This window comes from Eimeria maxima, genomic scaffold (genome assembly GCF_000499605.1).
Source record: "Eimeria maxima Weybridge genomic scaffold, Emw_scaff520, whole genome shotgun sequence".
NCBI lineage: Eukaryota > Apicomplexa > Conoidasida > Eucoccidiorida > Eimeriidae > Eimeria > Eimeria maxima.
Window position 1 is genome coordinate 1 of NW_013566567.1, and position 24,035 is coordinate 24,035.

The 24,035-nt window shown below is 51.4% G+C and overlaps 6 protein-coding genes across 6 annotated transcripts; 4 read left to right on the forward strand and 2 right to left on the reverse strand.

Annotated features, from left to right (window-relative positions):
• Nucleotides 1-362: 362 nt before the first annotated feature.
• EMWEY_00036270 (hypothetical protein, conserved) lies at nucleotides 363-2,333 on the reverse strand (the record flags this gene model as incomplete). Its single annotated transcript, XM_013482118.1, has 4 exons — nucleotides 363-454; nucleotides 597-641; nucleotides 827-917; nucleotides 1,129-2,333. Coding segments are annotated over 4 exons (1,433 nt in total), but the record flags the coding sequence as incomplete, so codon positions are not given.
• Nucleotides 2,334-2,978: 645 nt separating this feature from the next.
• EMWEY_00036280 (hypothetical protein, conserved) lies at nucleotides 2,979-4,748 on the forward strand (the record flags this gene model as incomplete). The annotated part of the gene is made up of 1 exon (XM_013482119.1): nucleotides 2,979-4,748. The coding sequence occupies one exon, from the start codon at nucleotides 2,979-2,981 to the stop codon at nucleotides 4,746-4,748; it is 1,770 nt and encodes a 589-aa protein (XP_013337573.1).
• Nucleotides 4,749-7,111: 2,363 nt separating this feature from the next.
• On the forward strand, nucleotides 7,112-9,235 carry EMWEY_00036290 (hypothetical protein, conserved; the record flags this gene model as incomplete). The annotated part of the gene is made up of 1 exon (XM_013482120.1): nucleotides 7,112-9,235. The coding sequence occupies one exon, from the start codon at nucleotides 7,112-7,114 to the stop codon at nucleotides 9,233-9,235; it is 2,124 nt and encodes a 707-aa protein (XP_013337574.1).
• Nucleotides 9,236-9,679: 444 nt separating this feature from the next.
• EMWEY_00036300 (nucleolar phosphoprotein nucleolin, putative) lies at nucleotides 9,680-13,431 on the reverse strand (the record flags this gene model as incomplete). The annotated part of the gene is made up of 6 exons (XM_013482121.1): nucleotides 9,680-9,801; nucleotides 9,992-10,234; nucleotides 10,411-10,744; nucleotides 11,075-12,402; nucleotides 12,808-13,108; nucleotides 13,426-13,431. The coding sequence occupies 6 exons, from the start codon at nucleotides 13,429-13,431 to the stop codon at nucleotides 9,680-9,682; spliced, it is 2,334 nt and encodes a 777-aa protein (XP_013337575.1).
• Nucleotides 13,432-14,162: 731 nt separating this feature from the next.
• On the forward strand, nucleotides 14,163-15,411 carry EMWEY_00036310 (hypothetical protein, conserved; the record flags this gene model as incomplete). Its single annotated transcript, XM_013482122.1, has 3 exons — nucleotides 14,163-14,421; nucleotides 14,650-14,715; nucleotides 15,008-15,411. The coding sequence occupies 3 exons, from the start codon at nucleotides 14,163-14,165 to the stop codon at nucleotides 15,409-15,411; spliced, it is 729 nt and encodes a 242-aa protein (XP_013337576.1).
• Nucleotides 15,412-17,657: 2,246 nt separating this feature from the next.
• On the forward strand, nucleotides 17,658-20,496 carry EMWEY_00036320 (hypothetical protein, conserved; the record flags this gene model as incomplete). Its single annotated transcript, XM_013482123.1, has 6 exons — nucleotides 17,658-17,727; nucleotides 17,961-18,042; nucleotides 18,598-18,712; nucleotides 19,303-19,459; nucleotides 19,915-20,228; nucleotides 20,410-20,496. The coding sequence occupies 6 exons, from the start codon at nucleotides 17,658-17,660 to the stop codon at nucleotides 20,494-20,496; spliced, it is 825 nt and encodes a 274-aa protein (XP_013337577.1).
• Nucleotides 20,497-24,035: the final 3,539 nt, after the last annotated feature.

Here is a 24,035-nt window from a genome sequence, read left to right on the forward strand (position 1 = left end):
TATATATATATATATATATATATATATACACTGGTTGCATTGCTGGCTTCTCCCGGCCCTCTCACGTGGGGATTCTGGCATAAAACATAGGCCGCAGCTTACATAATTTAATATCACAACTACACGCAGCACGCAGTTGTTTCCCCTGCACACGTGTACGGCTGCAATACTAAATGACGAATACATGATGCTTTATTACGTGTATGTATTTATCTGGATTTGCATTGATGAAGACATTACGCAAACCAACAAAACAATCAATATGCCCTGCATAGAATGTACAATATTTCATTTATACAGAATATATATTAGCACACTAAATATTTTCTGATGCAAGCAACATATATTTGCATCTTCTGCACCTTGCGAACGGTTGTTTGGCTATTTTTTCTTCTTCTCTTTGCCTCGCCTTTCTGTCTTCTTTCTGCTTCAGACCCGCTCCCCACTCCAAAACCTGCAGTCCCAATCGCAGGACACCAGGAGGCACAGCAAGGTGTACCAAACACAGAAACCGCCGCACCAACAACGCAGAAACCGCCGCACCAACAACGCGAGCCTACTGCAGCTCAAAACAGAAAAAGACCCTGGAGGCATACCGGCGCCGGCCCCCTTTCCCTTTGCTTTTTTCTCCCCTTTTCTCCCTGTAAAGCCGCAGCAGCACATACATGTTTCGAGGCGTCAAAGAAGAACGCACACACACACACACACACACACACACACACACACACACACACACACACACACACACACACACACACACATACACATACACATACACACACACGGACCCCATAGCCTACACCCTAAACCCTAATCCCCAGAGCACCTCGAGAGCTAGCCATTCCTCTTCAGAGATGATTCTTCCCTCTCTGTCTCGAAACACAACTCGATTCGTAGGTCTGCGGTCTCCCGGATATCTGATTAAAAACACACGCAGCGCAAGCTCTAAAACGTCCCAAAACCTAAAATTCGAAACCCCTGTCCTCATCCTTGTTTGGGTGGGGCTCAAGAATGGCCGAAAGGGTACCTGAATTTTCCCCCCGTAGCGTCTTGGGGCACCGACAAGCTCCTGCATTTGTGTTTAGGGTTTGCAGTTGCCAAAGGGAGCAGCAGAGAAGAGATGCCTACTCTTGTCTCGTCTCCTCCATATTTTCTACCTCCCCGCCTGCGTTAGGACGTAGTGGAGAGATGTCTCTTTCTCCTGAAGAAGATGTTTGCGCCTGCTTTCCTTGGTGCCCCTCCTGCGCTGAGTTTAAACGAAGAGAGGAAGCTCTTCCGCCGCCCGTGGGGGGCCCTGCGAGCAGAATGGGTTCAGGACCCCCCCGGGGCCTCCGGGGTGGAGATATATCTCTGTCTGCATCTGCTTTTTTTCTTGGGGGGGAGATATCTCTGCCTGCATCTGCTCTTCTTCTCGGCGGAGACATGTCTCTTCCAGCATCTGTTCTTCTTCTTGGGGGAGAGATGTCTCTGTCTACATCTGCTCTTCTTGGGGGGGAGATGTTTCTGTCTGCATCTGCTCTTCTTGGGGGAGAGACGCCTCTGTCTGCATCTGCTCTTCTTCTTGGGGGAGATATGTCTCTTTCAGCATCTGCTCTTCTTCTTGGGGGAGAGATGTCTATTTCGGCATCTGCTCTTCCTCTTGGGAGAGAGATGTCTCTACTTCCTGGGTCCTGACGTGCTGCAGCAACTCCCTCCTCCTGCTCTTCAATCTGTGTCCCTTCTCCACCTGCCTGCAACCCCAGCCGCCTCCTCTCGCGCTCCTCGTAAGGATTAGCAGCAGACAGATAAGAAGATCTCACCTCACCAACGGGCCCCTCTAACGCGAAAGCCTCCTTCCAGCTGTTGCTGTTGTCCTTTGGAAGGGGGGCCTCAGCTCCCCCCCGTGCACGACATCGAACCCTGCGGCCTCTGAGGAGGGCGGCGGAAACCCCTCTGTGTTGCACATCCTCGTCTTCCTCTTGTTCCTCTCTTGCAATAAGTTCGTTGATTTTCGCCTTGTCTGCTTCACTAAGCACGAGGGCCTGCCCGTCCTCCCCCACAACCCGCACCTCCTCGGGATCTGACCCCAGCAGATCCTCGTCCTCCATCTCCAATGCATTTTCATCTTTAAACAAGTACCTGGCGCCGTCTTCTGCTTGACGCAACACAGTAAACAGCGTCCGCCTCCCCTGCCCCCCGCGAGCCGCTGAGGGACCCCCTCTCCGTCGCGCTGGGCGCAGGTCCAACTCCTCATCCTCTCCCAGTCTTAAACCACCCTGAGCACCTGAAGGGGGCCCCTGAGGCTTTCGGGCACCCCTGAGGTACTTCTTGAGGCAATCAGCTTTGCTGGCCATCGGAAGATGCGTGCATGCACGAGGGGGGGGCCGAAGGGTAGAAAAGAAATACTAGCCATTAAAGCAGTTCCCTATATTTCTCTTTCTTCACGTTCGAGGGTTTGACTTTCTTAGTTTGGCATGACAGGAAGGTCCTGAAGCGCCGACAGGTTAATGCATGCAGCGGATCTAGAGAGAGCGCCGAGCCGCAGGAACTGACCTTCGGGCTTTCCTTGTATGCTGCACTACCCAATAGAGTTAATGCTTCGTTCTATAGCAGATGGTGTTGTTGTTGGGGGATTCGCTATTATGGACCTTCATATGGCTGCATTAAAGGGCGCACACACCTGCAGGTGTGCTGCATACTTCGCGACTGCGTCGTGATCGGATCGTAGACAACCCAACGACTGTCTGACCTTCTTACGGTGTGTACTTCCACACCTCCCTTTATTTTAATGGAATTAATATGATTATTGGGCGTATATCTTCGAAGAGGGCGAACAGTCCACGGTCTCCCTGCCATTTGGGTGAGTGGCCGATCTCAGGGCACATTGTGGTCGATTTCTTCCTCAGCTGTTTCTTCCTTCCTGTCTCTCTGTATGCTTCTCGTTGCCTTTCCTATACACCGATTGCTGGTTCGATTATCCTTGCAGAGGTTAACAGCAGATGAGAGGCTTCCCCCCCCGCCTCCCCGTTAATCCTGGGGCCGGGCCCAACCACCCCCTAGTCCACCCTTCAGAAGAGCACTCGTACAGCCTATTTGAAACAGACAGGACAAACAACAGTAACAGTGGCATTAGCAGCACCAGAGGCGGGTTTGAGGATGCAGAAACAGGTTGGGAGGAGCGTGAAGAGGAGTTGTTGGTCAGCTTGCCTCCGCCGTCCCGCAGCACTTTCTGGATGCATTTGATTCATCTAAAGGCGCTATGCGTGCGTTGTATCGGTAAACTGTTCACTTCTGTGTTTTGCCGTTGGTGTCGTTCTCTTCAAGCACTGGACAGCAGCAAATTATGTCCACTAAAGAACTTCCGCTGCCAGCCCTTCAAGGTTGGCGGTGCGGCTCTTCTTCTTGTGTTACTGGGAGCTCGTCTCTGGCGCCTGCGTGGGGGTCGCCGGATGATTTCCAATGTCTCATCACGAGGGCCTGAAGTGGTGCCTGTTCATTCGGGTTGGCATGCAACAAGGGATCGAACAGCCCACGGGCCTTTGCTGTGGCGGCTGTTTTTTTTCTGGAGGCTTTGGAGATGGCCGCGAACGTCTGCTGCTACTGAAGAGCCTTTCTCTCGAGTACTTGATCTGGTGGGGAGAAACGCTGTGAAAGAAGTTCATTTTGGCCCAGGATCGCGTTTGTTGCTGGAATTAAAGGACAAAAAGAAAGTTGTCTCATCTCTGGTGCCAGGGGCAGAAGCTGCTTTTTTCCAGGCTGTCTCTTCGCGAGTCCCGCGCTTCAAAGCAGTGCACGGGGGAGGCCTCCTGCCTGCCGTTGCTTCATTCGTTGCGCCTCTGGCGCTGATGGGATTATGGTTCCGGCTGCTTCGGGGACTGCTGTTGCTGCAGCAGCCAACTCGCGACAGCGGGACGGAGCGAGAAGCAGCAGGGGCCCCTCCTCCGACGCGTTTTGATGAAGTTATCTCTCGGCAGAAAGAAGAGTTGCAGGAGATCGTGTGTTTGCTGAACGGTAAGCACGGGCTGTACAATTCCATGGGGGCACGGCTGCCTCGTGGTGTCCTTCTGGTAGGCCCAGCAGGGACAGGGAAGACCTTGTTAGCTCGTGCGGTTGCAGGCGAGACGCAGGCCGCTTTCCTTTCGGCTGCGGCTTCGGAATTTACTGACATATTCGTGGGGCAAGGAGCTCGCCGCGTTCGAGAGTTGTTTAGAGATGCGAGGGAAAGAGCGCCGTGTGTTGTGTTCATTGACGAGCTGGATGCCTTGGGCTGCCGCAGCGGCTGCCTCGAAGGCGCACAAGCCACAAACCAAGAGTACATTCAAACTATTAATCAACTGCTAGCAGAGATCGACGGTGTGATGGGCGCAGCAGCAGGCGTCGTTCTAATTGCTGCAACAAACAGGCTCGAAGCCATCGACCCCGCCCTTCTCCGCTCAGGGCGCTTTGACCGCCTCATTCACTTGACGCTGCCTGACGAAGACGAACGCCTGGAGATTCTTCAGCTGCATGCAACTCTCAAGAAACTGAGCCTCAGCAGCGCAGCACGCAGACATCTGAAACAGGTTGCTGCAGCAGCGGAAGGACTGAGCGGCGCCGACCTTGAAAACCTCCTCAACGAGAGCGTCTTCAAAGCAGTACGCAAAGGTAAAACCCAAGTTGATGAAGAGGCCCTCAACGAGGCCCTCATTACTCTGTTGCAACGCATTCAACAGGCGAGACCGCCTAACGAACGCCTCGGATTTAGCGGCATCTTAGGCTGTCCTGTTTAACCCCTAGTCTTAATGCCTGCTTGATACGTGTGATTCATTCTTCAGCCCTTCCTTCAGTTCCGTTTACTGAGGGATTCTCTTTGAGGCATTTATCATCAACCCTCCTTGTAACACCCTTCTTGAACCTCGTGTTGTTATGTCTCCTTCAAAATGTGCCCTTCAAGCAACGCCTTTTAGCAGCACCCCATCCCAGCCACCCACTACCGCACTCCATAGACATCTCCCCTCAGACATATATAATGGGCTAGCTAGAACGGGCAGACCGCGAATTGAACAGGTAGGGAGCTTGCTATATAGCTGGTTATAGAACACGCCAGTTGACAACGGGTATCGCCAGCGTCATTTATGGCTAGATAACTAAGTCTTCAGTCGCCAAGGTACAGCGACTCCCTATAGCTAGTAGCGGTCTAATGCGCTATCAAACTGGCTGGATGTGCGCGAGGAAATACGCCCAGCCCAGCACAGGGTCCAGAGCAAAGAAGGACGTATTTACAAACGCGAAGGGCGGGGGGAGTATACAGCGCAGAGGGCTGAGGCTGACCACTGGATATCCTACCGTTCTCCATCATAGGGCTTTTGGCATCTTTCGTTGCACCTTGGAAAAGTGAAGGTTAAGGGCCTCCAATGTTTTGTGCATAGATGTGAAGCAATAGCCTGACACACCTGCGCCTAGATATTTACTGGAAGGCAGGCAGTAGGAGCAAACCATCGATGTTGCATTGCGTACTCCGTTCAAAGTACGGTGCATGCATTCTACTAGAACACAGGCTTGCTCATGTGGGCACGTAAGTGTTTAACAACTCTAAAAATTTAAGTGAATGAAGCTGGAGGACCTTTCTCCTTTTTCCATGTGGACCTGCTTTAGAGCGTGAGCTGCGGCAAGACGCATCTTACAACACAGTATGACTACCCTCCGCACCAGGCACAGGACCGTGGGCCAGTCTGCCCATAAGCCCTGGAGAATAGAGAATTGGCTAAAGCTATTTTTAAGGAGGTCTCATCTACAGTGCTTTTACAGTTATGCAGCTCACGACGGCTCTCAGCATAGATCGAGGGTCCTCGCCGCATGGAGCAACAACACGTGCAAGCGAAAAATCCACGACAACATTTAATGCATACCGTAATACCTAGACACGTGTTAGACATACACTTGACCCCGCGAAGCTGCTTACCTCGGCGGAGGTAGAAATACACAAAATGTCGACTGGCTGCGCTTGCGACAGAGCGCGCACCATGAGGCGTGTAGTCCGCTGGATTGAAACTGCATATTACTGAGGATATCCCCTTTCGACATCAGACTCAACTCTTTAAAAATACAGATTTACTAAAAACGATACGAAGAAGCAAAACGTTCATCCCATGATTTCCCTGAAATTCGTGCACCGGGGGGGGCGGTGGACTACGCGTCTAGTGGGCTCTGCACAGACCACAGTGTACGTACACCTCTAATTTCACGCTGCTGCGTATCAGTGCGCAAAGCCAAACCTTTTGGCATAATTATGTCACAATTTCACAAGAATCTCACAAAATGTGGTGAACAAGAGGATTAATAGCCATCTTTTCTCGTAGTCGTCACTGCATCGCACAGGCGGTGGCGCGGCCTGCGATCGCATGCATTCACCTTTCGGGCTTTTCCCTGGGCGGTCCGCTCCACTTCTCCTTTTTTCTGTGGTTTTCCCGTTGAGTCCTTTTTATGTTAAAAATATTAGGAAAGTGCCGCGTCATATCTTTAAAGGTTTTCAATAGGTAGACGAGAAGGAGGCTAGCGCCTCGAGATGAACACAACTGGAGGTTGAACTGACGATCCTACGAATTTCGGCTTCTCTGACATTATTTCCAGCACTTTCCTGAGGTAAGCCTGCTTATTTGGAACTGCCAGCTAATTGATTCTTTTCTAGGCCAATAGACCTTTGGTGAGGTTGCCAGAGGCCTAGACAGCTGCAGCAGCAGCAACGCCGAAGCGTCAGCGGCGGTTGCGCGTTGTTGTGTTTGCTGCTAGCTGTACTTCTGTAAACGATGCTGGCTGGTTCCTTCTTCGCTGTTCCGCCTTCTCTCCCCCCTGGAAATCACTCGTTTACGCATTCTTTTCGCGGGCGAGGCCAGAAACTGGGGCCTCTCCCTCGCACAGTGGTAGCGGGTTGCCCTAGAAAAAGAGAATAATGCGGTGACGAAGAACGGACGGAATTATAGCAACCAAAACGAGTCAGGGTAGCGTCTCGCATGGAGGGCCAGAAACGGAGGACCGTCTTGCTGGCCAGGCAGTGGCCAAGACCCCCAAGGAATTTACCGCTTTCCCTGCGGCTACCAACGAACCACATCATCATCAGCAGCAGCAATCTTGTTACTAGCAAGAGTATGTTAGGATGAGCAGTTCATTTTCAATAGAGATATCGCGTGAGGATGCCCCCCGAAGGGGGGCATCTCGCAATAGCAGGCGCAGCAACGTGAGGAGCAGCAGGACGCGCTTACGCAGCAGCAGCAACAGCAGCAGAGGGCATGAGTTTGATGTTTCTCCTTCAGAGCCTTCTTATTCGGGTCCCTTTCCCGTCTCTCAAAGTGGCGATTCAAAACCTTCCTTTTGGGGGGTCAGAGCTGCAAGTTCAGGCTCATCCCGTGACGGCGCAGCAGCTAGCGGGTTTTGGGGGGCACCCATCTCAGCCCAGGAAAGCGCAGATGAATCTAAGAGCTCTGCAGTGCCTCCATTTCAGACGCGGCGGATGCAGCAGCAGCAGCAGCGGCTACTGCTGCAGTCCGACGAAGGAGCCTTTGGAGACGCTTTCGAGCCGGACAGCCGCATGGCGGCGGCCTCGGGTGTCTTCGAAGCTACGCCGCAGAATGCATCATATCCGCATCAGCAACCACAGCAGGAGCAACAGGAAGAAGAAGAGCAGGAACATGATGCCGGCGGTTGGGACCCAATGCCGTTGCCTGCAGGACCGGGAGAGGGCTCCATGGGGCGGTTGGCTGGAGGCAGCGGCGCCACAGGCAGCTGCCGTATGCGCACCGTTGCATGCAACAGCAGCAACGTGTTGGGGTTACGTGCCTTTGGAGGCACCGAGGCATTTTCAGGGGGTCAGTTTGCTGCTGCTCAGGAGCAGAGTAGTAGCAGTTGGCGGCCCCGAGACGGCTGCAAGGCTCCCTTACAGGAGGGGAAGGAGACGTTTGCAGTAGTACGGACCGTCTCTGTGGGGGAGGAGGTGGTTCTGGATGAGTCTAAACACAACAAACTGTGGTTGGCTAGGGGATCGGTTTTGTGGCGCTTTTTCCTGTGTGCACTTGCGCTGCGCATTGGGTGTTCCTTGGGTCTGCTGGTGGTGGTGCTGACAACTTTAGGCCGCATGGGGCGTGCTGTCTCCTGCATAGACATGGGTGCATGCGTGGGGGGAGGAGGACTGCTTGCTTTCCCTGTGTTACTGCGAGCTGCGCCGGGCTTTGCAGCAGGGCTGGTGGCATACGAGTCGATAACTGGGCTGCTAGTGGCGGGGCTGGTGCTGGTTCTGCTGCCGATGGCAGGCAATTGCTACTACACTTGTCAGGCGCTGCTCAAAGGCACACGCAAGGCTTTCCTTGAAGAAGTGCGGGTGACGACCTGTTGCACCGCATGGGTAGGGGCCTGTGTTGGTGTCTTCATTCCTGTGCTGTTCTTTACGCAGCAGTTTTGCGACAGAGAACGCCTCGACATCAATGCGGTGCACAGAGCAGACAACACCGCTGTAGGCGCCGCGTCAGCCAACATGTGCAAGCAAGTCGGCCTCTCCCGCGCGTGCGTTGCGATGGCGGCGCTTTGTGCATGCAGCACCGCGCTGCTGGTTTTCCAGCGATACACGCGACTGTGGGCGGCGCTGCTGGGTGTGGGGGCTGTCAAGTTCATGCTGGCCGGCTTTCTGCTCTGTCTCACGGTTATGTTTGGGGGGCAGAGTAGCCAGATGATGCTGGAGACGATGGACACAGCGCTGCATGGGTCAGACGGCCTGCAGCAGCCGATGGTGGTGCAGTTGGGCCTCTTCTTCGCCGCCCTCAAGTGGGGGGGCTACATCTTAGGTGCGAGCAACTTAGCTACTGGGGCTTTTACAGTCTGGTTGTCATATTTGCGTTCTCAGCTGCTGTCCTTTATGAACATGCTAGTGAACTTTATCTTCTTCTTCACCAACGCCGTCTCCTTCTTCGCAATGACCTTCGAACACGCAACGTTGCAGATGGTCTGCAACTACTCAGCATTCCCGATGCCGCAGACGGATAGAGCAGCATCAGAGGCTGCTCTCTTCTGCGTCTTCCGCCCCCAGTTCAGCTTCGTCTGGGCGCTCGTCGCCCTGCTCTCCTGTGCGCACTTCATCGAATTTTTCCTCTGTGCGGCACTCTTCCATAGGGAGATTAAAAGCAGCCAGCACTTCGACCGCCGCAGCTACTACAACAACGCTATTCGGTCTGCTTTAAGCATTGACTCCTTGCCGCCCAAATGGGGGATGGTGGCGACGGCAAGAGAATAAGCACAAGCCCGTAAAAGAGCCCCTTTTGAATCATGGTGTGAAGCCTAATTAAACTCTCGTTACGGGTGGCAGACAGACCCAATTAAAAATGCTAACTAAATGTCGATGATGGTATGGTAGCATATGAGAGTTAGGTCGTGGAAAGCGCCCAGTTCCGAGCCTGATGAGGCGTGCTATGCTGTTATTGCGGTCTTGTGCTGCATGCGATAGCTACATGCATGCAACAGGGCAACGGCTGGGAACTTCTAGCGCAGGCACAGAGCCGCCGTGTCGCCCTGCTGCTTACATACGAGGGCTGTCACAATTCGCGGGCCCGCATAACTTAAAGAGCAGAGGATTGCCGCTGCAGAAAACAGAAAATAATTGTTCACCTCGCCGGCACATGGAGCTTTTGGGGTGCTGCACTTCAACACCCGCCGCATCACATGACAGCAAACGCAACAATCAGTCGCTGTCCTCGAATGTAGTCTTCTTCCCTTGGAACTCCTGTACATTTCCCGCATTCGCAGCCTTAGCAGAAGAAGCACCGCCTCCCCGGCCCCCACGGAATCCGCCACGGCCACCGCCTGCAACAATCCGCAACAACAAAAGCGCAACATACCGGCTGCTGCTGTATCATGCAGTGGCCACCAACTCCTCTGCTGCACCCGTCTAAGCAATGCATTCTTTGCCGTGAGGTTATAGCGCTATATGTGCAAGGGTCACTAACACTTGACCAACAGCAGTAACATATGTGACAGAGGACTAGCTACTCACCGCGACCCCCTCCGCGTCCTCCGGCAGCCCCGCCCCTGCCACCCCTGCCTCCTCTGCCTCCTCTGTCTCCACCTGCGCCCCTCGGCAGTGCATAGGCCACCCAAATGGTGCGACCGTCCAACTCAGTATTGTTAAATTCCAGAGCCTTTGTCGCCGAGTCTACCGAATCAAACTCCAGAAAAGCCTGTCCGCGAGGCTTCCCGCTATCTTCGAATACGGGGATCCGCACAGCGCGGATTTCTCCTGATATTTAAGACAGAAAACGAACGAATACTAAACAACTAAAGAGGGAGCAACCTGCGAAGTTGCCTTTCTGAACCAAGGAGGCAATTAGTGCGGCGGCGGTTGTGCAGTAGCCCAAACACTACACCGAATTGCAGCGTCCCTGCAACAATATAGCACTTATAGTACATACATACCGCATTCGCCGAACGTTTCCCGAATGGTGTCTTCGGTTGTATCGAAGCTCAAATTGCGCAAAACAATTTGATTGGAAGGGTCCGCTTTCGGTCGATCTTCTCTGGGGGCGCCATTCTTCCCCTCATGCCTACGCTCGCCTTGTTGCTGCTGCTGCCTGTCTGCTGAAAGGTTAATGCGGAGCGTGCGGCCTTCATACTCTGTCTGATTGAACTCCACCGCCTTCGCTGCAGCCTCCTCCGACGCGAAGGTAATAAAGGCAATGCCCTTCCCCTCCAGAATTTTGATACGTGTCGTTGGGCCGCAGTCTGCCTCAAAGAGATCCTTCAGCTGCTCCTGCGATCAGATGCAGAGCACAAGCCAACAACAAATATAGAGAACTGGCATGCACAACACTCTGCCGGTGTATCTAGAGACAAACAATAATTGCCACTGTTGCTTTTTTGAGCCTCCTATCCCGCAGCGACACACAAGGAAGTCAGCTGCGGGTCAAACTGGCGTCGATAATTATAGCAGGTTAAATGGAGGGATGACGAAATCTGCTGCTACTGCAGCAAGGCGCATCCCGCTGGAGCCTGCTTAGCCACGCTAGGGTGTATGTACACTGGAGAGCACGATGACAGTGCGGCACCCGATGCACTGCCCCTGTGTGCGTCGTCTGCCTACCTCCGTTACAGAGTATGGGAGGCCGCCACAGAAGATCTCGGAGCGCATACGAGCCGCAGCAGATTGATCTGTAAGCTGTAGTTTCTTCTTGGGGCCTTGTTGGTTGCCGTTCTGCGCCTGTGCTTGTTTTCTCTTCTTCGAGGCCCCGTCCACCTCCATGTTCGCGTCAGTCGCCTTCCCCTTTTTATGCGGCGCTGCATTCTTTGGAGGTTCCTCTGCTTCCGACTCTGATTCATCGGATGACGATTCTTGCGCTGCTGCAGCGGCCTTGCCCTTGGGAACTGCTGCTTTCTTGGGAGGAGGAGTGTTGCCCTCGTCCGAAGACCTATCATCCGAATCAGAATCTTGACATACAGGTGCCGCTTTCTTCTGTGAAAGTGCGGCTGCTTTCGCCTTTGGGGCGGGTTTCTTCGGTGGAGGAACAGCTTCTTCCTCCGAAGAGTCGTCGTCGGAGTCCGAATCCTCGTGCTCGGGCTGCTTCTTGTGAGCTGCTGCTCCTGGCTTTCCCTTGGCTAATCCTGCTACGGGCTTTTTCGTTGGGGGAGCTTCGTCCTCATCGGAAGAGTCATCTGAATCTTCAGACATTGCTGCTGCTGCAGTTGCCTTTCTCTGTGCAGCAGCTGACTTGGACGCCGGCTTCTTTGTCGCTGGGACGGCTTCATCCTCCGAAGAGGAATCGTCCGAGTCGGAATCCTCTGCTGCAGCTGCTTTCTTTTGCGGTGTTGCTGTAACCGCAGACTTCCCCTTCGGCGCTGGCGCTGCTTTCTTCGGAGGCGGATTGTCCTCTTCAGAAGAAGAGTCGTCTGAATCGGAGTCTTGCACTGCAGCTGCTGCTTTCTTCTGAGCTAATGCAGGCGCTGCCTTTGCCTTGGGCGCTGGTTTCCTCGCTGGAGGCGCAGGCTCCTCATCTGAAGAGGAATCATCGGAATCAGAAGAAGGTGGTGCTGCCTTCTTCTGAGCTGCTGCATTTGCTCTTGACGGTGCTGTTGCTTTCTTTGGAGGAGGCGCAGCATCTTCATCCGAAGAAGACTCATCTGAATCGGAATCCTGCGGAGCAGGTGCTTTCTTCTGCGGTGCTGCTGTGGGCTTCCCTTTGACTGGTGCTGCTGTTTTTCTTGTTGGCTGCCCGTCCTCCTCAGAAGAGTCCGAATCTGAAGACTGGGGAGGTGCAGGCTTCTTCTGATTTGGTGCAGCTGTCACCTTCGCCTTCTGGGCAGGCTTCTTGGCTGGGGGTTCTTCCTCAGACGAGTCGTCCGAATCGGAATCCTGAGCAGCAGCTCTCTGAGAGGCTGCAGCTTTTGCAGCAAACTGGCCTTTCTTTGGGGCGGCTGCACACAGGGAGGGAAATAGGCACGACGTGCACTATCAGACGGCAAATACACTGCACACACGGCCAAGTCAACTTGTCATGAAAAAAATGAAACAGGAACAGAAAAATGAAACAGGAGCAAATAAAGGAGGAATATGATATGCGTACACCGAAAGCACCATCACCTACACCTCGGGCGTCCCCTGACATCAGAGATCTTGGTGGAAAAATATCAGCCCCTTTTCGGGTCAACAGTAGCAAAATCTTTGTCATCAGCGACGGAAGCGCCCATTAAAAACAGTGCCAATTGGATATAGCCACACAGACAAGAAACCATTGACAGTAAATTCACAATGAATGAATCCCGAAAGGCAACTATGAGCTGTGTCGGCGTGCACCCCAACAGCGTGGGTGTTCATCTTACGCCTCTCATCGTCAGAGCTTGAATCGGATGAATCCTGGGCCGTCGACTGCGCCTTAGCAGTTATTCCTTTTGCGGCATTATTTGCTTTTGCAGCTGCTGCCTTTTTAACGACAGCTGCGCTGGGCTGGTCTTCGTCTGAGCTGTCATCCGAAGAGCTCGAGGGAGCCGCAGCGGCAGCGGCTCTCTTCTTGAGAGCGGCAGCAACTGGCTTTGCAGAAACGGCCTTCTTCGGCTGCACTTCTTCTTCGCTGGAAGAGAGAGACGAGTCGTCGCTCGCAACAGGCTGCGCCACCTTCGCCTTCTGAGCACACACCCCTCGCAAATCTCCGCTACTCAACCAAAAGTGGGTCGCGGCAGACGAATGAAGACAACACAGCACAACTAAGTCCACGCAAAACAACCATTTGCCCAAGTGTATCCTCTTTGCCCAACAAGCAACGTTGCGCGGATACACCGCAAAGCCAGAGGTTCCTCCTCTCGACTCGCACGACTCTCTCGCAGCGCCCCACAGCAGTAAGGGGACCTCTCCGTGACAACCAGGTCTAGCCCTGTCATCGACACATAAAGCCTACGGAGGCAAAATGAAAAAACAAAAGCTGTGACCAAAGAAACGCTTACTGCCATTGTGAATGTTCAACTCCGAAGATACCGATGTGATCTCCGTGTGGGGCGGGGCGGCGCCTGCAAACGTGGTCCGAGCAGGCTTGGGATATCAGCAAATAACCTTTTCAAAGAGTAGCTGGCCTCTTGATAAAAAAGCACAAAAGGCACAGCAGAAAACGAAGCAAAGAAGTACTATGTAGCCAACTGTAGAGCCTCTCCGGGTCCCGCCGTGCCCCCACGGTAGCCGGTAGCCTTTGCTGTGCTGCTGCGGCCCGTAGTGGCCCCAGGGCCCCAACTTCGGCACGCGCGATAGGATGACGTTGTCATGCTGGATGCATGTTGGTGGAACCGAAGCGCCAGAGAGGTTAACAAAAAGTAAAAATAAATAATTAATTGCTTCTAAGTAGTATTTTAAACCTTTTTAACCCACTTCTCACAGCCCTAAGCTCTAAACAAGTGGGATCGTGGGGCCTTCCTCTCGCAAGGAAGCAATCGCGCCAGACTCCGCCAGCCGCGGTCGAGGTACATGGACGTGTCGATACATGAATTTTACGGCGTCACCTTTGCTTCTTTGGTGAGTTTTTTCGTTCACCTAGGTCATTATTTTCTGCTTTTCATTGTAAAGCAAAGGGAAAGCGGTGTATCGGGCACAGATTGCTCCGGTTTACGGTGAGGTAGGACTCGTCACAGCCCCGGCGATCGCGTGCCCGGTTGAGGCGCTGCGTCGTTGGTTTATTGAATAGCCAGTTGAGATGAAGTTATTTAAGGGCTTTGTGTCGCGTGCCGCGGCAATAGGCCTCTTTTTGGGCATATGCACTCTCCAAGGTGGCAAAGATGCTGCACAGGCGGCCAGGCTAGCTGCCACGCGGGCAGCAAGAGCAGAAGCAGCAGCTAAACTCGAGAAAGGCAAGTCACCGGATGAACTGCAGAAAGAAAAAGAGAATCTCCTGCAGCTCAAGCACGACATAAAGAACCTTCTCAAGGACAGCAAAGAATACAAACGACAACAAAGTAAGTCAGGTCCATATGTAGGGTGCAGCAACAGCTGCTGTCACTGCCGCCCTCTGCATGTAACACTTTACCGGTGGTACTCTTTTGTTTGTGTCATGTGCTCTCTCTTAGGGGAAACCCCTGCTTCTGCTTAGTAGCGGAGTGCACGCTGTCGTATATTAGGGAAGTGTAGTGCAAGTGCTTGCTGGCGTGTTTTTTGGTTCTTTTGTGTGTTTACTAAATTCACAGTCAAGAAGCAGCAGGAGGAGGAGGTAGCCGGCTATACACCCGAAGAACTCGAAGAGACAGATTTATGTACGTTTTTTTCTCCGTAAAGTGTCTCCGCTTCAGATTTTCTTGGCTCATTCGCTGTTCCCCCCTAGCGTTTGCTTATTGGCACAACAATCGTATTGTATCGTAAGACACTTCACTGCAGTTATTCGTTAGCGTTGGCATGTGTGTATGGACAGCTCCAAAGTTCCTGCCTGCATGCATGCGTGTATGTGCCAGTTTCTGCAACCGTTTCGGCGCCTTCTAGTTCGTTGTGTCGAGCTCGTCTTAGATTACTTGTTCAATGAGGTGGCTATTTTTTGCTGCTAATGTGCAGGGAAGAAAGAATACGACAAATTTATGCGTGCGGAGCGTCATAAGGATTGGTGGGAGAGGCTGGGCATTGTGGGGGGCATTGGGGGGATCGTTGCAGGGGGTCTAGCAGAGTTTGGAAGAGCCCACGGGAATGCAGGAGGCCTAGCAGAGAATCCTGCTGCAGCTCGGCTGGTGCGGGGCGCAGGAACAGCGGCTCTTGTAGGGGGAGCTACAGCCCTGCTCGCCTGGCTGATGAGGCGACACAACAAAAAGCGACAGAAGCTGGCTGATGCAAGACTGACACGGATGCAGTTTGAGGCCAGAACCGGTCTCAAACCGTCGGATCAAAATGTGCTAGGCCCCGACGAGCGAGATATCCTTAACCCCCCGAAGAAGAAAAGCAAAAAGAAGGAAGACGATGATTGAGATACAAGAATGATTAACACGACCAATCGAGGGACACACTACAGCCCCCATTCGCCGTGCGGCAGCGCTGCAACAGAAGCATCATCAGGAAGGCCAGCTTTAGCGTCATCTCGACGCGAACAGTGCTGCATGCAGCGGGCAGTGTCAGACTGGCTTCTGCTGGGTGTTTGAGCAAAGACGCAGACCGAGGCGGGACGTTGTTTGATCGTAAGTTGCAACAGTTTGATCTCCACTGGTTGACCCTCCGCAAGGGTCCGCCGGAATATTTGACCCTTTATCTATTCAAATACTGACACTTGCTGGCGTCTCGGGCCTTCTTCACCCAGAGGTTCCGAAGGTACAGCGAAATGAAGTCACAGGCAATGTCAGAGGCATTTTTGAACATGAAACACGATGAAAGTGAAAGGAGAGGAGGGGTTGTTGCAAGTATCCATGCATACCTCCAAGTGGTTGTTGTTGACTGACAAAGGCCTTGAAGACAGAAAAGGCATTGGCTTTTTATTTATTACTACTAATTTGTCTCGTCATGCGCATGAACAGGGGCATACAGTTGAGTTGTTCTGGTAGTCTGCGTTTTGAGTTGGTGGCAAACGTTGAGAGGTACGCCCGTCCTAGACACAGAAGGGTAGATAGAGACAGGAAGCAAAGGGGGGTTGCAACAAAACAGCGCGAAACGTGTCGGCGAGACTGCCGAAGCAGCACCGGCAGATGGGTGAACAGATAATCGTTGCGCACGCTGTAATTTGCCATCGCACTGTTTACTTCCACATGTGGAGTAGAGACAGAGTGAATTCACTCTGTCTTCATTCCACAGGGTCCTACGTTACGATCCGCTGCTTTTTGGCCAGTCCAACCGTTGCTAGCTGGTTGCCGTTGCCGAAGAGGCGGTTAGCTGCAGCTGTTGGTCTGCAGCTAGCGAAGTGTTTCTGGGAAGCATCAAATGCCCGGTTTGTGCATGGTACTCTACAGGAAAAGGCATAGCATAGCTACCATGTACATTCGCCGTATAACCACACTAGCATTCTCGGTGGCAGCACTTGTTGCTGTTTTACAGCCAACGGCGCACCATTGGAGCAAAACACACAAATACGCGGCACGAGAAAAAGAGGCAGAACCGGCAGGAGACATAGACACAGGCAAAGGCGGGGGAGCCTTAAAGGTTCGTCACTGCTGGTGCCTGCTGGTAGAGAGAGCTCTGGGTTGAGTATACTAACCCCAACACCAAGGAGCATAAAGTACTGTACAAATATGACATATATACATGGAAAAGCGAACAAGATAATGAAACTGATGGATTTAAACAAACAGACAAACAAAAGCAACGAGCTGGAGTCCGCTGCTGCTTGTGTCTGTGAAACAGGCGCAGCAGTGGGCGAGTGATCTGCTAAAATTGGGAGTAACACGCAAGCAAAATATTTGTTAATAATGGCTTTTAAAACATATTTTGCAATTTTGTATTGAGGTGTATCGGCCCGTTGCAGCACAGATTGCTGCTGCTCACTGCACAAGGGATCTCCGCGGGGCTGGTTGGCCTGTATAGTAGCTGTCTGCGTGTTAATACTGCGGCAACTCCAAAGTAATATAATTAATTCGCTTTCGTTTGCTGTATTTGTTGCACTAGTTCTCTTGGGCTCATTCTTGTGCCTGTCTCTGCTCTTCGCCGGCCACCTCCTCTACCCCTCGTGCCTTCTGCTCAAACTTTTCCCTCTTTCTCAATTAAGGCCCTCTTCAGTGCATTCACTCTGACTTTCTCATTTCAGTACTAGCAGCTTCAGCAGTAGCTATAGCAGCAAGAACAGCATCGGCAGCAGGAAAATCAAGAGCAGCAGCAGCAACACCATCCGCTGCCGCAGCTGTAGTAGGAAGACCAGCGGTTGTGGTAGCGGCATAAACAACAGCAGTTGCAGCAGGAGCGGCACAGCTGTTTTTGCAGCCTCATCGTGTAGCAGGCCCCTCGCTGTTGGGGTCCAAATTCGCTTTTTTAAGGGCCCCCAATTACTTCGTATGTGCCCGGCTCCCTGCACTGCATTTCTCCTTTCTTTTTCCAGACGCACAATATGTTTAAATAGATATAGCAACTATACAGATTATATGCACTGCATGCACTGTATAACAACAGATGTGCAAGCGAACATTGGTGCGAAGCTCCTAAGCATACATGCCTACAAATTACATTTATCATTCATTGAGTGACTATTTTGAGCTGCTCATTCTTCTGTTTTTTGGTTGCAGAGGCCCCTGCGGAGATGGGTGGTGCTGTGTCCTCGGCTAAGGACGTGCAGTACTCTGTCAGCGTACCCAGCGGCGAATCCACGGGTGAGTATGCGCAGTCGTGTTTCTCGTTTTTACGTTGTTAGATGAAGAATGAAAGAAGGTGATAATATGAAGAGGCGCCTACGGCCGTTCATCAGAAGAACTAAAAGCACACAAAGCAGCTGCTTTTCTCCTCACTGTAGCGCGATACGTATGCATCGCATGCGGCATGTGGTAGTATAGTTTCTTAACGCTGCTGCTATTGCTGCTGCATGTGATGTGGGTTGTACGTATAGCTGACCGCACACCGCCACGGCGGCATTATTCTTCTTTAGATCGCCTTGCCGAAAACTTTTCTACAAACCCGGTTAAAAATGCGTGAGGAGCACACTTCCTGCATTTAGGGATGTATCTGCAGAAGGAACAGCTGTCATAGCGGCAGCTGCAAAAACTGAGTGAAGCCCCGGGAGCTGCGGAGAAGCGACGTATTCGTGTCCTTGTTATGGGTGTTTGGGGCTTTGGGTACTTCGGTTTGCATGTGAGGAGGATCTTCGTACGCAAAGGCTATGAGCTATGGCGTACCTGCAGCTCAGGTTGCAAAATGGTCTGGTTTAACTCTCTTTGTTGAAGATAAAGGGAAGACACTTCAGATGTCTTCCGTTCCTTCCCTTCAGCTGCACATACCCGTCATGTGTACATGCACGCCATGTGTCTGTACGTTTGATGTTTTTGTACATTGATTGTGGTTGTTCAGCAGCCGAGTTGCTTGCCCAGCTGAGATGGTTGTCTAATAGCTGAATTGTGTTTTTAGCTAAGGTATCTGCACAGCTGCTGAGTTGTGTACCCCGCTGAGGCGTGTATACTCCTGTCCCATGTGTGCACCTGAGATGCGTGTATTCCTGGGGAGAGTGTACACCTGAGGCGCATGTGCAGGTGGGAGTTGTTTCAAATGGGAGTTGGGAAGTCGGCTGAAGGTCCCTGTCTGGGCACGCGACTTGTTACACCCGATGGCCGAAGGGGGGAATATGTGTGGAAATCTTACAGAGAGGTGTGATGTGTGTAATTGCAACTGTTCCAGTGCACTGTTTTGACTGCGCTACTATGCTTGCAATTATTTTTTATTGGTCTTCCCATGCCTAGCTCTCTGATGCCATTTTTGTCTCTTTTCGCCATGATAGGACGTGCATTTCTCTGCTTTGGCGTGCCTCTTCTGCTCTCGAGTGCGCGAATAGCCTTTCGATGTCTCGCGTGTGTCACTTCTGTTTGTGTATCAACCCGTAGCTGTTCGTCTGTCTTCAGAATCGAATGTCTGTTTTCTCCTGCCCACATTTGTTCCTTCGTGCGCGTCGTTACTTTGTTGCTGGTGTTCTTGTGGAGTTGCTTGGGGTGGTGCGTCTTCTCTGATCTCGTTCTTTGCAGTTGTGCCGCTGTCTGCAGTGATCTTTTACACCAATTTGATTGTCTTTCTGTGCTGCCTTTCTTCACCCCCTTGCCCCATAGCATGCACAAAATGTTTCCTTTCTGTTTGCAGATGTCTATCCGTCATTTTTGTCTCCTTGCAGGGTATTGGTCAAACTGGGGTGTCTGCATTTCCTTGAGGTGTACGTACACCCTGAGCGTGTGCATGTTTTTATGCAGGTGGAGCGTCTTGCGCTAGAGGCGGGAAGCGGCCTTTTGAATGGAGATTTCGTCCCTCTTCTCCACTTTGAGCAGCCCGGAGGCCAGCAGTTGTCTTTGAGGTGTTTAGGCATCTTTGCGAGGAACCGAGAGGAATGGATTATCACAGAGCACGCCTGTCAGTCTTCCCCGTCGTACTGGATATAACCTTAGACCCACAACCCTGGTATTTCCAGCGAGACTCCATAGTTGCTTCTCAGTTAGAAGGGCGCACGTGCCTCTCCATATGCAGGACTGTACACCCGCACCACACGTATATTATTATTGTGGAAAGGTTTGTACGCACGTGTAGGTGAATATATGTCTATGCCCATTTGTGTACACGTATGCTGTTCACAAACACAGAGATAATATTGTATGTATTTATAAGTGTATGTGTGCATGCATACCTTTGCGCAGACGTATATTGTTGTATGATTAGCGTTGGCAGGACCGTTTATCCAACGGACGATCCATGTGTGCCTTTTAACTCTAAGCATGGCTCCATGTACGTTTGTGTGTTCGCATATATATTCACTTGGAAATGTTTTTCTTTATTTGCATTTATATTCAAGAGGTGCTGCTTGTGGGCAGGCAATGCGTACGGCGTGACTGTGGTGCCGCTGTACGACACCCTGGGGCCCCACAGCACACGGTTTATCCTGGGGGAGACACAGATGAAGACAGTTGTTAGCGATGGGGAATGCTTGGTGAAGCTGCTCGATGCTCTACAGCAGCAGCACAGCGGGGAGAAGCAGCAGCAGTATCGCGAGGAACAGTACGAGGTGCAGGAGAACGACATAGTTTTGGAGTGTGTTATCACATTAGACACAGTCCCAGATGAGCAGCGAGATAAGGCCAAGGCGTTGAGGGTTCGTCTTCTGTCCTGGGAAGACCTCCTCGAGCTCGTAAGCCTGCCCTTAAATCTTAAGCGCGGAGGAGGGTTTAAAGCCAGCTACACAAGAGCCGATAACATAAATACAGGTGCAGACAACAGGGATTGGCCATCTCAACTCTTAAATTCTAAGCTGTTACCTCCACATTGCTGCATCCAAGGGCTTATGTCTTTTGGTATCTACACTGCTGCAGGGGAGAGCCAACATGGTGCCTCTTTCTGACGAGGTGCAGCCTACGCTGGAATCCCTCCACACTATTTGCTACACCTCAGGCAAGTGAACCCCATTTATAGATAGCTTGTCTAGCTAGCGAGTTAGCTAGTTGGTCACACGCGCACAGCGAGCTCTCCAAAACGCTAGACAACCGACACGCTAACAAGTGACAGAGCTGGTTAGCAAAGTGGATAGACGGCATGGGGCAGGGGACAGGGGCAGCTGACTAGCTGGCCAGAGCCTTTCAGCTAGCTGCCTAGCAAACTAGGCTAGTGAGCGCAGCCAGCTGGCTACTCTTCTCTATGCGTCTGCCGTCTGCTTCATTTGCAACGGGTTGTTTTCCCCGCGGTCCCACAGCATTTTAGCGACTGTGGATGTTTCCCATATCAAAACTAGGGTCTATTGTTCAGGGTTTGGGGAGCCATGTACTGCACAGGAACGACTGGCAGTCCTAAGGGAGTGATGATGTCCCACGGGAATTTCGTGGCGGCGGTCGCGACAGCTGTGGAGGGCCGTGAGTTTATCTGCCTCCGTTTTTGCTTCGTTTGTTCTGTTCGTTCTTCTGCCCCCGTATGTGCTTGCTTGTTTTTCATGCCGTTCTCTCTTGCTCGTTGCTGCGTACTTCCGCAGATTTTTACTGCTTCGGCTCTTGAGCCGGCTTATGAATAAAATGATATTTCTGGAATCCTGTGTGTATGTAGTTGGTCTCATGCTTCTTGTGTTAGTTTTTTCGACTCGACTGCCCTTGCTGTTTGTCGTCCTCGTGTGTTGACTATCCCGCCGCTGGTTTTTCTATTCACTTTGGTTTGCTGACTTGATTCCACCCTTCTGTTAATTCTGATTGTTGCCGCTCATGATACCTTTGCTTCTCCCCTTCTCCCTTTTGTTTGGTTCGGCTGTTTTCCGCCATCCGAGTTGGTCATCGTTTATGCCTTTCTTTCAGTTTTTTGTCAGCAGAATTCCTGCAGCAAGCAGAACCAACCGTCCTAATTGTGTTGGCTGTTTGCACTATATGCCGACTTTGCTTTTTCCGGTATCTTTCGCTGTTCATTTGGTGGTTGTGTTGAATATATTGATGCGCCTAGCTCACTGTCCGTTTTCTGCGTTCTTACGCGTTGCTTGTTCCGCTAGGTGCACCTGAGGTGTGGGTTTCTGTGTGCACTTGCGAGCCAATCCACAAGTTTATCCATTTTTGCGTCCAGCTTATTTGTTTCATAGATACGTGGTACTTACATTACTGATTAGTGTGCTTGTTCTTTTGTTTTTTATACGCGGACAGCTCTACACGAGTTTGGCCTCAACTTGTACTCCTCCGACTGCCTCATTTCGTACTTGCCTTTGGCTCATGTCTACGAGCGCTTCTGTGAGAACCTCTTCTTCAGCTACGGCGCCAGGGTTGGCTTCTATTCAGGAGTATGCTTCTAGAAACACTAGGTCGAAAAGACTTTGCAGAATATGTGCATACACATCCCACTTTTTCAGATGCAGGCCAATGAGGTGCCCGACTTAGGGAAGCACATGCGTGGCCACATGAGCGTAGAGCAGATAATGTATTTACATATGTACTTCTCCTCTGTTTATGGGCATAAGGACGGCTTCTGTAGAGGGGGGCACTAGCCGAGCTGCCTTGCATGGTAGAGTTTGCAGTTTCTTGTATATACTTTGGTATAGACGTTGGGCGTTCAGCTGCATGAAAATAGCATGCAGATATGCAGTGCACACAGGTGCATATATCTGTGTACATGCATATATTTGTGCATGTGATGTGTACACGTACGCACGATTAGTGCATTGTGTTCACTTACACACGTATAGAGTATATCTGTTGCGTGTACTTCCTATTGTATGTGGCATGCTGGCCTTGCCTGGTAGAAAAGAACTACCAGGCGTAAAATAGATAAGAGCTACTTTACGCTGTTTGCCGGTCGCCCCGGGTCTTGGCTGCAGCTTACGTCGTTTGCATGCTATTCTGTTCCTCTATAACGAAAAGGAAAACTGCAGAGTTTCCCTTTTCGTTGTAGAGGAACGGAATAGCGTGAAATATAAACGGGCAGCGGACGAAAAGTAATGGATACATATGAAGTACAGGAGCGAGACGTTACTGCTGGGTGTTGGGGCTCTGACCGCTCCAGACTCAGCCTCCTCTTCCCTTTTGAACAGATGCTGCACATCTGTGGCAACCCTCATTGGTGTTTGCTTGTGTTTAGATGTTGCCTTGCTGTTCCGCAGAACACACACAAACTGCTCGACGATGTGCAGGCGTTGAAGCCGACCGTCTTCTGTAGGTAGGAGGAGGCAAAATGCGTTTGTTATTTCTCTTGTTTAAACATGAAGTCGCGCAAATGCTCACTGCTTTGAGAGCACGAAAACTAGCTGCTCCTTGCTTCTTTTGGGGCCCTTCGTCATGTGAAGCTGCATATCTAAGAACAATACTATGCCAGGCTAACTGGCTGCATGCATGCAGTTGCTTGTCAAGGTGGAGGGACAGGGCATTACCCGCTGCTTTCTTTCCGTTGTTGGTGCAGCGTTCCCCGCCTATTTCAGCGCATAGAGGAGAGAGTAACGAACAGTCTGCAGGGGAAGTCCTTTTTGGCCCGTTCTCTCTTTCAGCAAGGTGCGGCATTAGTGCGCTGTTATTAGTTCTTCCCATGTCCCACACAGTTTCGTGTAACTGATCCCTCTCTCTGAATTTTTCTGGACCGCAGCGCTGTTTACGTACAGCCGATGGTAATGCAGTCCAGTAAGCCCCTCTAGTGAAATGATCAGTACGTGCCGACAAGTTTCTTATGTTATGGGTCATCTGCTCTAGTGTATCTACCGGGCCTTACGTTTGGTCTGCAACTATTGCGACGAAGCCGTGGAGTGCAGTTGGGTATTTGCTGTGCTCACCTTCCCTTTCTGTTCTTCATTCTCATTAAAGTATTACCCTGAAAGGCATACATCCGCACTGCTAGTTACGATATCAAGCATCAGTGCCGACGTCTAGGTTCACGTGAGTAGATATGCATCAATGAAGACGTAGTACAAACATAGTCAAATGCCGTCATGCATCTAAACACATAGTAGGCAGAGTGGCAAGAGTGAACAAATCCTTTAGCATGCGAGAACACCAATACTAACGTGGAGGATGTCAACAGCCACAGCCGTACACGTGGGACATTCGTAGCAATGATGCAAGATTACCCGCCCTTACACGGTACTTATTTATGCATGCACGTGGAAGTTGTTTTGCGTATAATTTTACTTCCGTCCTTCGCCGCTGCATTCACGTGAATTATTGTATGGAGTTATCGCTTTGTCCCTGGAACCTTAGGGATGCTCTCTAATTATTTTGATATCTTGCACGTGCTCATGACTTGTGGGCTCTCTGCCATCTCAGTTCGCCCATGTTGGGCTCATCGCTTCCTTATCGCCTATCTTATATTGGCGTGTGTTCGCACTTCACATCAGCTGGGTTCTGCCTAGCATAATCCCGTTTGTATTACACCTGCTGTCCTTTTCTGTTCAGCGTTAACTGCAAAAATCAGACGCCTGCGGAGTTCAGGGGTCCCGCAGCATCCTCTGTGGGACAAGGTAAGGCTATATATATATATATATATATATATA